This window comes from Procambarus clarkii, unplaced genomic scaffold, assembly GCF_040958095.1.
Source record: "Procambarus clarkii isolate CNS0578487 unplaced genomic scaffold, FALCON_Pclarkii_2.0 HiC_scaffold_204, whole genome shotgun sequence".
Lineage (NCBI taxonomy): Eukaryota > Metazoa > Arthropoda > Malacostraca > Decapoda > Cambaridae > Procambarus > Procambarus clarkii.
Genome location: NW_027189237.1, coordinates 424587 through 439428, shown reverse-complemented (window position 1 = coordinate 439428; position 14842 = coordinate 424587). Strand labels below are relative to the sequence as shown.

The following is a 14842-nucleotide window of genomic DNA, read 5'->3' as shown; positions in this document are numbered from 1 at the left end:
GAGTGAATCATTTGAATGAATCGTTTAGGGAGTCATTTGGCTGTTTTAGTGCTTTGCTTTCTGATAACCTTGCAATTGTCTGTAATGTTTAGGGACTTTCTGGATGCTTTCTCGGCGAGGATGATCATAATTTCCAGGTTTCTGTGCCGCTGTGAAGGGACCAGGTTCTGGTTCTGGTCCCTGGTAGGCCAAACAGTACTAGGTAGCAGGAAGCCATATCTGCAAGGTAACTCAGGGTGCCACATAGGTTCCACCACAAAGAGGCATTTTATTATATTCAATGCTGGTCTTTTATACGAGTCATTGTGACCACAGTTTCTTAGTTTCAGGAAACAAAAAATTGTACTTAGAGCTGCCAAATACATGCAGCAGGATCATTTCTAGCTATGAGCCACAGAGGACCAAGCAGCCTGTTTTATATGAAGTAACTGTTTGCACCATGCACCCTGCTGTTTCACCCACTGCACTCGACTTTATCAGGCTATCACCCCCATACATAATCTATATGTTAAAGATTCTCCTGCTTGACACAGATGGAGGATGAATATGACTTAGAAGTGGAGATAGAGAGACAACTTGCACAAGAGGAGGAAGAAATGGCTGAAATGCAGGAAAACATTGCAAACCAAAAATTAGCCCAACAAACAGCCAAGGTAAGTATTACCATTCATATAATGAGATATTGCAATGAATGAGGAAAATGTTTTTAAACACCATTTTCCACACAAAACACTATATTGCAGTTAAATTCTGCTTTCAGAATCTGTCTTTTCTTTGAAGTTTTTTATTTTCACTGTCAAATAGAGGCCTGTTAAATCTTCCATAAGTTTTTTATTCTGGACTTAGTAATCTGTTCCAGCACAGAGCTCGTCATGTGGAAAACTATCTTGCGAAACAACAACAAAACTGTCGTCGAAGGTGTCTGAGAACCAGTGGGAATGCTCGTTAATCGAGCAAAAGCTCGTCAGTTGAGACATATTTTCTGCGAGTGGTTTGCTCGTTACTCGAAATACTCGTAACTGGAGTCGCTCGTCACTCGAGGTTCCACTGTACTTCACATTCATTTTTGTTTGGCTGTTGCAGCTATCATTAAAAATTAATACTATAATATTAAGTTTTGTATTTAATAATAAAAATTATGAAAGCACTGTAGTCCAGGATCTGTACAGTTGATAAAAGAAAGGTCCTGGAGGAGGAGAATAAGGTATTAAAAATAGCTTTTAACCACTGTGCTGTGCGAGCCAAGAATACACCTTTGCTAGAAAATGCGCCAGCTGAAAAATGATGATGATAGTACTGTATATCATAAGAATCGAAAATCCAGTATAGTAGATCAAATTGTTAGGATGCCTTCCAACATGGGAAAGTTGGACAAACAGTGCCCTGGCAGCCAAGCTGGACAAACAGTGCCCTGGATGCTAAGCTGGACAAACAGTGCCGTGGAAGCTAAGCTGGACAAACAGTGCCGTGGAAGCTAAGCTGGACAAACAGTGCCGTGGAAGCTAAGCTGGACAAACAGTGCCGTGGATGCTAAGCTGGACAAACAGTGCCCTGGATGCTAAGCTGGACAAACAGTGCCCTGGAAGCTAAGCTGGACAAACAGTGCGTGGAAGCTAAGCTGGACAAACAGTGCCCTGGATGCTAAGCTGGACAAACAGTGCCGTGGAAGCTAAGCTGGACAAACAGTGCCCTGGATGCTAAGCTGGACAAACAGTGCCCTGGATGCTAAGCTGGAAAAACAGTGCCCTAGATGCTAAGCTGGACAAACAGTGCCCTGGATGCTAAGCTGGACAAACAGTGCCCTGGATGCTAAGCTGGACATACAGTGCCCAAGATGCTAAGCTGGACAAACAGTGCCGTGGAAGCTAAGCTGGACAAACAGTGCCCTGGATGCTAAGCTGGACAAACAGTGCCGTGGAAGCTAAGCTGGACAAACAGTGCCGTGGATGCTAAGCTGGACAAACAGTGCCCTAGATGCTAAGCTGGACAAACAGTGCCGTGGAAGCTAAACTGGACAAACAGTGCCCTAGATGCTAAGCTGGACAAACAGTGCCGTGGATGCTAAGCTGGACAAACAGTGCCGTGGAAGCTAAGCTGGACAAACAGTGCCCTGGATGCTAAGCTGGACAAACAGTGCCCTGGATGCTAAGCTGGACAAACAGTGCCGTGGAAGCTAAGCTGGACAAACAGTGCCGTGGATGCTAAGCTGGACAAACAGTGCCCTAGATGCTAAGCTGGACAAACAGTGCCGTGGAAGCTAAACTGGACAAACAGTGCCCTAGATGCTAAGCTGGACAAACAGTGCCGTGGATGCTAAGCTGGACAAACAGTGCCCTAGATGCTAAGCTGGACAAACAGTGCCGTGGATGCTAAGCTCGACAAACAGTGCCGTGGATGCTAAGCTGGACAAACAGTGCCGTGGATGCTAAGCTGGACAAACAGTGCCCTGGATGCTAAGCTGGACAAACAGTGCCCTGGATGCTAAGCTGGACAAACAGTGCCCTGGAAGCTAAGCTGGACAAACAGTGCCGTGGAAGCTAAGCTGGACAAACAGTGCCCTGGATGCTAAGTTGGACAAACAATGCCCTGGAAGCTAAGCTGGACAAACAGTGCCCTGGATTCTAAGCTGGACAAACAGTGCCGTGGATGCTAAGCTGGACAAACAGTGCCCTGGATGCTAAGCTGGACAAACAGTGCCGTGGATGCTAAGCTGGACAAACAGTGCCCTGGATGCTAAGTTGGACAAACAGTGCCCTGGATGCTAAGCTGGACAAACAGTGCCCTAGATGCTAAGCTGGACAAACAGTGCCGTGGATGCTAAGCTGGACAAACAGTGCCCTGGATGCTAAGCTGGACAAACAGTGCCCTAGATGCTAAGCTGGACAAACAGTGCCGAGGAAGCTAAGCTGGACAAACAGTGCCGTGGATGCTAAGCTGGACAAACAGTGCCCTGGATGCTAAGCTGGACAAACAGTGCCGTGGAAGCTAAGCTGGACAAACAGTGCCCTGGATGCTAAGCTGGACAAACAGTGCCCTGGATGCTAAGCTGGACAAACAGTGCCCTGGAAGCTAAGCTGGACAAACAGTGCCGTGGAAGCTAAGCTGGACAAACAGTGCCCTGGATGCTAAGCTGGACAAACAGTGCCGTGGAAGCTAAGCTGGACAAACAGTGCCCTGGATGCTAAGCTGGACAAACAGTGCCCTGGACGCTAAGCTGGACAAACAGTGCCCTAGATGCTAAGCTGGACAAACAGTGCCCTGGATGCTAAGCTGGACAAACAGTGCCGTGGATGCTAAGCTGGACAAACAGTGCCGTGGAGGCTAAGCTGGACAAACAGTGCCGTGGAAGCTAAGCTGGACAAACAGTGCCCTGGATGCTAAGCTGGACAAACAGTGCCCTAGATGCTAAGCTGGACAAACAGTGCCGTGGAAGCTAAGCTGGACAAACAGTGCCCTGGATGCTAAGCTGGACAAACAGTGCCCTGGATGCTAAGCTGGGCAAACAGTGCCGTGGATGCTAAGCTGGACAAACAGTGCCGTGGATGCTAAGCTGGACAAACAGTGCAGTGAATGCTAAGCTGGACAAACAGTGCCGTGGATGCTAAGCTGGACAAACAATGCCCTAGATGCTAAGCTGGACAAACAGTGCCGTGGATGCTAAGCTGGACAAACAGTGCCCTAGATGCTAAGCTGGACAAACAGTGCCGTGGATGCTAAGCTCGACAAACAGTGCCGTGGATGCTAAGCTGGACAAACAGTGCCGTGGATGCTAAGCTGGACAAACAGTGCCCTGGATGCTAAGCTGGACAAACAGTGCCCTGGATGCTAAGCTGGACAAACAGTGCCCTGGATGCTAAGCTGGACAAACAGTGCCGTGGAAGCTAAGCTGGACAAACAGTGCCCTGGATGCTAAGTTGGACAAACAATGCCCTGGAAGCTAAGCTGGACAAACAGTGCCCTGGATTCTAAGCTGGACAAACAGTGCCGTGGAAGCTAAGCTGGACAAACAGTGCCGTGGATGCTAAGCTGGACAAACAGTGCCCTGGATGCTAAGCTGGACAAACAGTGCCCTGAATGCTAAGCTGGACAAACAGTGCCCTGGATGCTAAGCTGGACATACAGTGCCCTGGAAGCTAAGCTGGGCAAACAGTGCCCTAGATGCTAAGCTGGACAAACAGTGCCGTGGATGCTAAGCTGGACAAACAGTGCCGTGGAAGCTAAGCTGGACAAACAGTGCCCTGGATGCTAAGCTGGACAAACAGTGCCCTGGAAGCTAAGCTGGACAAACAGTGCCCTGGATGCTAAGCTGGACAAACAGTGCCCTAGATGCTAAGCTGGACAAACAGTGCCGTGGATGCTAAGCTGGACAAACAGTGCCGTGGAAGCTAAGCTGGACAAACAGTGCCCTTGATGCTAAGCTGGACATACAGTGCCCTAGATGCTAAGCTGGACAAACAGTGCCGTGGAAGCTAAGCTGGACAAACAGTGCCCTGGATGCTAAGCTGGACAAACAGTGCCCTGGATGCTAAGCTGGACAAACAGTGCCGTGGAAGCTAAGCTGGACAAACAGTGCCGTGGATGCTAAGCTGGACAAACAGTGCCCTAGATGCTAAGCTGGACAAACAGTGCCGTGGAAGCTAAACTGGACAAACAGTGCCCTAGATGCTAAGCTGGACAAACAGTGCCGTGGATGCTAAGCTGGACAAACAGTGCCCTAGATGCTAAGCTGGACAAACAGTGCCGTGGATGCTAAGCTCGACAAACAGTGCCGTGGATGCTAAGCTGGACAAACAGTGCCGTGGATGCTAAGCTGGACAAACAGTGCCGTGGATGCTAAGCTGGACAAACAGTGCCCTAGATGCTAAGCTGGACAAACAGTGCCCTTGATGCTAAGCTGGACATACAGTGCCCTAGATGCTAAGCTGGACAAACAGTGCCGTGGAAGCTAAGCTGGACAAACAGTGCCCTGGATGCTAAGCTGGACAAACAGTGCCCTGGATGCTAAGCTGGACAAACAGTGCCGTGGAAGCTAAGCTGGACAAACAGTGCCGTGGATGCTAAGCTGGACAAACAGTGCCCTAGATGCTAAGCTGGACAAACAGTGCCGTGGAAGCTAAACTGGACAAACAGTGCCCTAGATGCTAAGCTGGACAAACAGTGCCGTGGATGCTAAGCTGGACAAACAGTGCCCTAGATGCTAAGCTGGACAAACAGTGCCCTGGATGCTAAGTTGGACAAACAGTGCCGTGGATGCTAAGCTGGACAAACAGTGCCGTGGAAGCTAAGCTGGACAAACAGTGCCGTGGATGCTAAGCTGGACAAACAGTGCCCTAGATGCTAAGCTGGACAAACAGTGCCGTGGAAGCTAAACTGGACAAACAGTGCCCTAGATGCTAAGCTGGACAAACAGTGCCGTGGATGCTAAGCTGGACAAACAGTGCCGTGGATGCTAAGCTGGACAAACAGTGCCCTGGATGCTAAGCTGGACAAACAGTGCCCTGGATGCTAAGCTGGACAAACAGTGCCCTGGAAGCTAAGCTGGACAAACAGTGCCGTGGAAGCTAAGCTGGACAAACAGTGCCCTGGATGCTAAGTTGGACAAACAATGCCCTGGAAGCTAAGCTGGACAAACAGTGCCCTGGATTCTAAGCTGGACAAACAGTGCCGTGGATGCTAAGCTGGACAAACAGTGCCCTGGATGCTAAGCTGGACAAACAGTGCCGTGGATGCTAAGCTGGACAAACAGTGCCCTGGATGCTAAGTTGGACAAACAGTGCCCTGGATGCTAAGCTGGACAAACAGTGCCCTAGATGCTAAGCTGGACAAACAGTGCCGTGGATGCTAAGCTGGACAAACAGTGCCCTGGATGCTAAGCTGGACAAACAGTGCCCTAGATGCTAAGCTGGACAAACAGTGCCGAGGAAGCTAAGCTGGACAAACAGTGCCGTGGATGCTAAGCTGGACAAACAGTGCCCTGGATGCTAAGCTGGACAAACAGTGCCGTGGAAGCTAAGCTGGACAAACAGTGCCCTGGATGCTAAGCTGGACAAACAGTGCCCTGGATGCTAAGCTGGACAAACAGTGCCCTGGAAGCTAAGCTGGACAAACAGTGCCGTGGAAGCTAAGCTGGACAAACAGTGCCCTGGATGCTAAGCTGGACAAACAGTGCCGTGGAAGCTAAGCTGGACAAACAGTGCCCTGGATGCTAAGCTGGACAAACAGTGCCCTGGACGCTAAGCTGGACAAACAGTGCCCTAGATGCTAAGCTGGACAAACAGTGCCCTGGATGCTAAGCTGGACAAACAGTGCCGTGGATGCTAAGCTGGACAAACAGTGCCGTGGAGGCTAAGCTGGACAAACAGTGCCGTGGAAGCTAAGCTGGACAAACAGTGCCCTGGATGCTAAGCTGGACAAACAGTGCCCTAGATGCTAAGCTGGACAAACAATGCCCTAGATGCTAAGCTGGACAAACAGTGCCGTGGATGCTAAGCTGGACAAACAGTGCCCTGGATGCTAAGCTGGGCAAACAGTGCCGTGGATGCTAAGCTGGACAAACAGTGCCGTGGATGCTAAGCTGGACAAACAGTGCAGTGAATGCTAAGCTGGACAAACAGTGCCGTGGATGCTAAGCTGGACAAACAATGCCCTAGATGCTAAGCTGGACAAACAGTGCCGTGGATGCTAAGCTGGACAAACAGTGCCCTAGATGCTAAGCTGGACAAACAGTGCCGTGGATGCTAAGCTCGACAAACAGTGCCGTGGATGCTAAGCTGGACAAACAGTGCCGTGGATGCTAAGCTGGACAAACAGTGCCCTGGATGCTAAGCTGGACAAACAGTGCCCTGGATGCTAAGCTGGACAAACAGTGCCCTGGATGCTAAGCTGGACAAACAGTGCCGTGGAAGCTAAGCTGGACAAACAGTGCCCTGGATGCTAAGTTGGACAAACAATGCCCTGGAAGCTAAGCTGGACAAACAGTGCCCTGGATTCTAAGCTGGACAAACAGTGCCGTGGAAGCTAAGCTGGACAAACAGTGCCGTGGATGCTAAGCTGGACAAACAGTGCCCTGGATGCTAAGCTGGACAAACAGTGCCCTGAATGCTAAGCTGGACAAACAGTGCCCTGGATGCTAAGCTGGACATACAGTGCCCTGGAAGCTAAGCTGGGCAAACAGTGCCCTAGATGCTAAGCTGGACAAACAGTGCCGTGGATGCTAAGCTGGACAAACAGTGCCGTGGAAGCTAAGCTGGACAAACAGTGCCCTGGATGCTAAGCTGGACAAACAGTGCCCTGGAAGCTAAGCTGGACAAACAGTGCCCTGGATGCTAAGCTGGACAAACAGTGCCCTAGATGCTAAGCTGGACAAACAGTGCCGTGGATGCTAAGCTGGACAAACAGTGCCGTGGAAGCTAAGCTGGACAAACAGTGCCCTGGATGCTAAGCTGGACAAACAGTGCCCTGGAAGCTAAGCTGGACAAACAGTGCCCTGGATGCTAAGCTGGACAAACAGTGCCCTGGATGCTAAGCTGGACAAACAGTGCCCTGGAAGCTAAGCTGGACAAACAGTGCCCTGGATGCTAAGCTGGACATACAGTGCCTTGGATGCTAAGCTGGACAAACAGTGCCGTGGATGCTAAGCTGGACAAACAGTGCCCTGGAAGCTAAGCTGGACAAACAGTGCCTTGGATGCTAAGCTGGACAAACAGTGCCCTGGATGCTAAGCTGGACAAACAGTGCCCTGGATGCTAAGCTGGACAAACAGTGCCGTGGATGCTAAGCTGGACAAACAGTGCCCTGGAAGCTAAGCTGGACAAACAGTGCCTTGGATGCTAAGCTGGACAAACAGTGCCCTGGATGCTAAGCTGGACAAACAGTGCCCTGGATGCTAAGCTGGACAAACAATGCCCTGGATGCTAAGCTCGACAAACAGTGCCGTGGAAGCTAAGCTGGACAAACAGTGCCCTGGATGCTAAGCTGGACCAACAGTGCCCTGGATGCTAAGCTGAACAAACAGTGCCCTGGATGCTAAGCTGGACAAACAGTGCCCTGGAAGCTAAGCTGGACAAACAGTGCCCTGGATGCTAAGCTGGACATACAGTGCCCTGGATGATAAGCTGGACAAACAGTGCCCTGGAAGCTAAGCTGGACAAACAGTGCCGTGGATGCTAAGCTGGACAAACAGTGCCCTGGATGCTAAGCTGGACAAACAATGCCCTGGATGCTAAGCTGGACAAACAGTGCCGTGGAAGCTAAGCTGGACAAACAGTGCCCTGGATGCTAAGCTGGACCAACAGTGCCCTGGCAGCCAAGCTGGACCAACAAAGCCCTGGAATCATAGTGCAGTGTTATTTGCTTGATAATTTTTAATGAAGTTGAATTAAGAATTCCACTTCTTGGGAATGTTTCAATTCCAGGTCCTTGGCCGCATTTTCTGAGGCTCGGATTTCCCTGCTCGTCAGGAGAGTTGTTCAGTCTTGCAGCTTTGTTTGCATATACTGTACTCTATGCATATTTTGTTTGCATATATTGTACTATATGTCTGCTGCTGCTATCCATGCACAGGGTTAGAGAAGGATAGTTTACCAGTGGCCAAATATCCTTTGACCTAGATAACTATTTTATTAAGAGCATTGGTATAATTTGTTTCACCTGTGACTTTGTGGGCAGTTTTCCCAGCTTTGGTCTATCATTGAGTTCTTACTACCTTTTTAAGAGATCCAAATTCTGGTACTGGTTTGTGGTAGTGTTTGTCGTGGGGACCTGGTATGAATGGCAGGCTTTGTGGTTCCAGTGTTTTTAGCTCTTGGGAGCTACTGAGGGACCACACAAAGTGGTAGTAGACATCCATCAGTCTCAGGAGACTATAGAGTTGTGCTCTGGTTGTCAGTCTGGAGTGGCCTCTCCAGGGGTGCAAAGCCAGGATTGGTTGATACAGGGGGAGAAGCTGTTACCCATGCAGCAGTTCCCCCCCCCCCCCTCTCCATGGTGCCAAAAGTCTCGAATAGAAAGGCAGACTCCTATATGATTGGTTCCAGCGCTATCGCGGGAACTGTCAGAACAAGGTTGAAGGTAACAACGAACTGCCCTAGGAGCTCCAGCTCCGGAGTTTACTTCGAAGTTGATAAAAGAAGGCACAGGGACTCCATACCCGGAGACCACCATGTTCAGGGCTGGAGAAGAACCTCCCCAGCAAGGGGAAGAACCAACCCAGCCCCCCCTCAAGCAAGGCTTGGGCCCCAGGAGGTGGACGTCTGAGCCCCGCACCTACGTGTTCCAGGCAGTAACAGTTACATAAAGTAACACTTTATTATGTTTGTTACTTTATTTTATTTTTAATTTTTATTTGACAGAGAAACTAAATGTAGCAGTTTTACTGTTTTATTATTTTAAGTTAGTATTTATACTGAACTGAATTACTGTACTCCATTTAATGTGCTTGACGAGATATTTTTAACTTATTATTACATTGCTTAATTTTTTAAATTTGAAGAATCTATAGCAATAATATCTATGAGTACATTACAGGACGTGAATGAAACAGTCATAGCCAAATTCAACAGCAGTAAATACTTCCATAAACCATTAAACAAGATGTCATCGCTTCCATCCAACTTCACTTTCCGAGGCCAGAGGGAAGTGATGGAGACATCATCCAGAGACAAAGGTTAGGTGAAACACATTACATGTAAACTTTGCTATTATGCTTACTGATAGGCCATATCTGTAAGCCAGTCAGGTGATGGATGAAATCTGTAAGATTGTCACCTACTGGAGCATGTCTGTAAGATGACTGTCACCTGGTGGAGCATGTTTGTAAGAGGACTGTCACCTGGTGGAGCATGTTTGTAAGATGACTGTCACCTGGTGGAGCATGTTTGTAAGAGGACTGTCACCTGGTGGAGCATGTTTGTAAGATGACTGTCACCTGGTGGAGCATGTTTGTAAGATGACTGTCACCTGGTGGAGCATGTTTGTAAGATGACTGTCACCTGGTGGAGCATGTTTGTAAGATGACTGTCACCTGGTGGAGCATGTTTGTAAGATGACTGTCACCTGGTGGAGCATGTTTGTAAGATGACTGTCACCTGGTGGAGCATGTTTGTAAGATGACTGTCACCTAGTGGAGCATGTTTGTAAGAGGACTGTCACCTGGTGGAGCATGTTTGTAAGAGGACTGTCACCTGGTGGAGCATGTTTGTAAGATGACTGTCACCTGGTGGAGCATGTTTGTAAGAGGACTGTCACCTGGTGAAGCATGTTTGTAAAATTGTCACCTGGTGGAACATGGCTGTATGCCAGTCATCTATTAGAGCTGGTTGATATAAAATGATTGTCACCTGGTGACAAATCAGGTGACAAAATGATAAAAGTAACAATAGATGATAAAATGGCAGGAAACACTAAATGAATACTGCACTTTGTTAGTGTTTGCACTAGAAAGATTTGACTGACATCCCATTATCCATACAAATGTTTGAAGGGGGTGAAGAGAACGAATTAAGGGATAGCAGCACAACATTCAGTAATATCAGGAAAAGCATTGACAAACTGAAATATTTAATGGGTGCGTTTTTCAGGCCGACTCGTTTTGTCATATACATCAATGACTTTATATGAGAATATTACAAATCACATCATGAAATTTGCAGATGACACTACAATTTATGGTAAAGTGGGAAGTGACAATGATATTGAAAGCTACAGGAACTCCACAAATGGTCAGAAGACTGACAAAGGCTTAAAAAAATGCACATCCTAGTCTGTAGGGCATAACAATGCACCACATGCACATTTTTCATCCATATGGTTATAAACCTTATGAACTACCTACCTGCTGAAGCCGTAAATGCCAAAACATTGATGAATTTCAAATTTCATCTCGATAAAATCATCAGGCCAAATGGGGGGGACCCTTGACAAGCTGCTGGCCTCCTGTCCTCGTCAGGGTCACTAGAGAAATCGTGGCTCTCAGGTAAATTTGGGTAACTAATATCAGAACATAATTCATAATTAATTTTTGTCAAGGGACAGGCAGCCAGTGTATATGTACAGTACATGTTAGGCTTATTTCGAGGTGTCCAATAGGTCAAACTACTGACCCTCCCCAGGATGCAGCCCCACAGCAAGCTGACTAACTCCTAGGTACCTGTTTACTGCTAGGTGAACAGGTACATTAGGTGATAGGAAACTCGTCCAACTATTTCTGTCCTGCCCAGGACTTGGACCCGGAATTCCCAACTGTGTCAAACAAACCCGACTGCACTAATGGAACCTTATATTATAATTAGCCGTTGTTAAGATATTGATTGAAAACTAATTGCCTGCCATATTAGTGATCTTTTAAGGCTGTTCTGGGGCAATTCTTGAATGCTAAGATATGGGTGAAAATTTATCAATTTTCAGTCACCACAGTTAGTGATGTGTTGGCCATTGCAGCTAAAGAGCTAATAACTTTGCTTCTATGAATAATTTTTTTCACACTGAATGGATTTATAAGGAGTGTATTGAAAACTGAACTTACAATAGTTCAAATTTATCTGCTATTTTTAAATTTGAATTGTCAAAATATTTACATGTAAATAATATTAAGTACATGTGAACAGAGATTAATTCCAATTACTTTTTACTTTTGTATTGCAGCTTCACCACTGACGCCCGTCCTACCTGACATTAGAGTTGAAACGTCCTTGAATATCCCTAGAATTAACATCAATGGTAGGGGATATGAGGTGGAGAGTGAGGCATCGGCCTCTCATTTGCCACCATTTACCCATGAAGAAGATTTATATAACCCTAACTTGAAGCATCCATCACCTGATGAGCCAGTAGACAAAGTATCCATCACAGACCTAAGGCAAAAACGACCTAGTCCTAACTGTGGGAGGGCACAGACTACATCCAGCACACCTACACAACAACATGAGGCAACAGAAAACAGCCAAAAGGTTCAAAATGAAGCACCTTTGGCTGGAAGCTTTGAAGGAGATGATGACTTAAGTGGTACTGACAGTCTGATTCCGGGCCCTAACTCTCCTTTACTGCAGGAACGAGATAACCCATCAACTCAACAAGCTGTGCGACAATCTCCCTGGTGTAATCGTCGGGAATTCAGTAGTGGTGGAGGACGTAAAGTGAGCCTAGATGACTCCCTCACACAAACATTGATGGCTAGCTTTGATAATGTGCCTGAGCTAGGTGGACGACTTGACATGGACTCTACTTCTTGCTCTGTGTGCTCTAGTGAGGAAATGTCTGTTGCATCCCGCTTGTCTTCAGGACCTTCTCCACAGGCAACTATCACTTCTGGGCCATCTACAGCTAAGGATAATACCCAGATCCTTAGCCCTCATCCCCAAGCTGTTTCAACTTCACAGGTGTTTGCTGCTGCTGATGATGATGATGATGATGCCACACTAGCTTCAAGTAGTGACTCATTTACTTTGGAAGGTGGACCTCCTGAAGTACTTTCACTGGACTCATCACCAGGAAGTGATGGAATATCTGGTCCATCTGCCACAATTATACCTCACTCTTCTTCTCCATCTCCTATTTTGTCTTCCCCAGTTAGTGAACCAGCTAATGTTTCCTTTAAACATCCTCTTAATCCCTCTAATTGCTCATCAGATTCAACAGATTCCCCTAGCTCTTCATATGCCTCGCCTATACTCTCTGCACCAATTGCATTTCAAGGTGCCTCCTCTCTAAGTGAACTAGCTAATTCCGTTCAGCCATTTAGTTCCTTATGTGAATTGAGAACAGAAGCATTCACTCATTCCTCAACTCAGTCTCCTGCCACTCAATGTAGAGACATTCAGCATTACCAAGCTGAAAATAATCAGCCACTGTCCCCTAAGCCAAACTTTAAACAACCAGGCCCCAAGTCTGAGGGTAGCCAATTCTGGCCCTCCCAGCCATGGCTTTTACAACCAGAGGGTAATGAGTTATGGCCTTCTCGACCAGAGCAACATCAATCACAGCCTTCATCAACCATCGGATTACAACTGGGCGATAATCGACCACAATCCAAAGCATATAAATTACATGCAGGACAAAGGTGTTACATTCGAAGCCGGAATAAAACTCGGTACTCAGGGCCCGAGTCCTAGTGACAGTGGACACCATGCTAGTAGGGACCAGGCTAAGCTGGACCATGCTAGTAGGAATTGTGTGTGCCATCCAAGCTAGTGAATGCCAAAAAACAAGCTGCTCATATTGTTCTCAGATATACTTGAGCACTGTGCTATGTGCCAGATGATACATTATCTAAAGTGTTGCCAAAAACACACACATATATATATATATATATATATATATATATATATATATATATATATATATATATATATATATATGTCGTACCTAGTAGCCAGAACTCACTTCTCAGCCTACTATGCAAGGCCCGATTTGCCTAATAAGCTAAATTTTCATGAATTAATTGTTTTTCGACTATCTAACCTACCTAACCTAACCTAACCTAACTTTTTCGGCTACCTAACCCAACCTAACCTATAAAGATAGGTTAGGTTAGGTTAGGAAGGGTAGGTTAGGTTCGGTCATATATCTACGTTAATTTTAACTCCAATAAAAAAAAATTGACCTCATACATAATGAAATGGGTAGCTTTATCATTTCATAAGAAAAAAAATAGAGAAAATATATTAATTCAGGAAAACTTGGCTTATTAGGCAAATCGGGCCTTGAATAGTAGGCCGAGAAGTGCGTTCTGGCAACTAGGTACGACATATATATATATATATATATATATATATATATATATATATATATATATATATATATATATATATATATATATATATATATATATCTATATATATATATGCGATATATATATGTTATATATATATATATATATATATATATATATATATATATATATATATATATATATATATATATATATATATATATATATATATATATATATATATATAATATGGGAGGCAATTATATACTGTATATGCAGTGGAACCTTGATGACGAGTGGCTCCAGTTACGAGCATTTCGAGTAACGAGCAAGCCACTCACATAAAATGTGTCTTGACTGACAAGCTTTCCCTCGATTAACGAGCGTTCCCGCTGGTTCTCGGACACCTGCAACGACAGTTTTGTTGTTGTTTGACAAGACGAGTTTCCCACATGACGAGCTCGGTGCCGGAACAGATTAAACTCGTTAATCGAGGCGCCACTGTGTGTGTGTGTGTGTGTGTGTGTGTGTGTGTGTGTGTGTGTGAGTATATATATATATGTCGTACCTAATAGCCAGAACGCACTTCTCAGCCTACTATGCAAGGCCCGATTTGCCTAATACGCCAAGTTTTCATGAACTAATTGTTTTTCGACGACCTAACCTACCTAACCTAACCTAACCTAACTTTTTCGGCTACCTAACCTAACCTAACCTATAAAGATAGGCTAGGTTAGGTTAGGTAGGGTTGGTTAGGTTCTGTCATATATCTACGTTAATTTTAACTCCAATAAAAAAAAAATGACCTCATACATAATGAAGTGGGTAGCTTTATCATTTCATAAGAAAAAAATTAGAGAAAATATATTAATTCAGGAAAACTTGGCTCATTAGGCAAATCGGGCCTTGCATAGTAGGCTGAGAAGTGCGTTCTGGCTACTAGGTACGACATATATATATATATATATATATATATATATATATATATATATATATATATATATATATATATATATATATATATATATATGTATATATATATATATGTATATATATATATATATATATATATATATATATATATATATATATATATATATATGTCGTACCTAGTAGCCAGAACGCACTTCTTTGCCT

The 14842-nt window shown here is 45.6% G+C and overlaps 1 protein-coding gene across 1 annotated transcript; it reads left to right on the top strand.

The window, feature by feature from the left end:
• The first annotated feature begins 533 nt into the window (after positions 1-533).
• LOC138361145 (uncharacterized) lies at positions 534-13106 on the top strand. Its single transcript, XM_069320595.1, has 4 exons — positions 534-653; positions 9526-9664; positions 10578-10718; positions 11641-13106. The coding sequence occupies exons 1-4, from the start codon at positions 534-536 to the stop codon at positions 13104-13106; spliced, it is 1866 nt and encodes a 621-aa protein (XP_069176696.1).
• The last annotated feature ends 1736 nt before the right edge of the window (positions 13107-14842 follow it).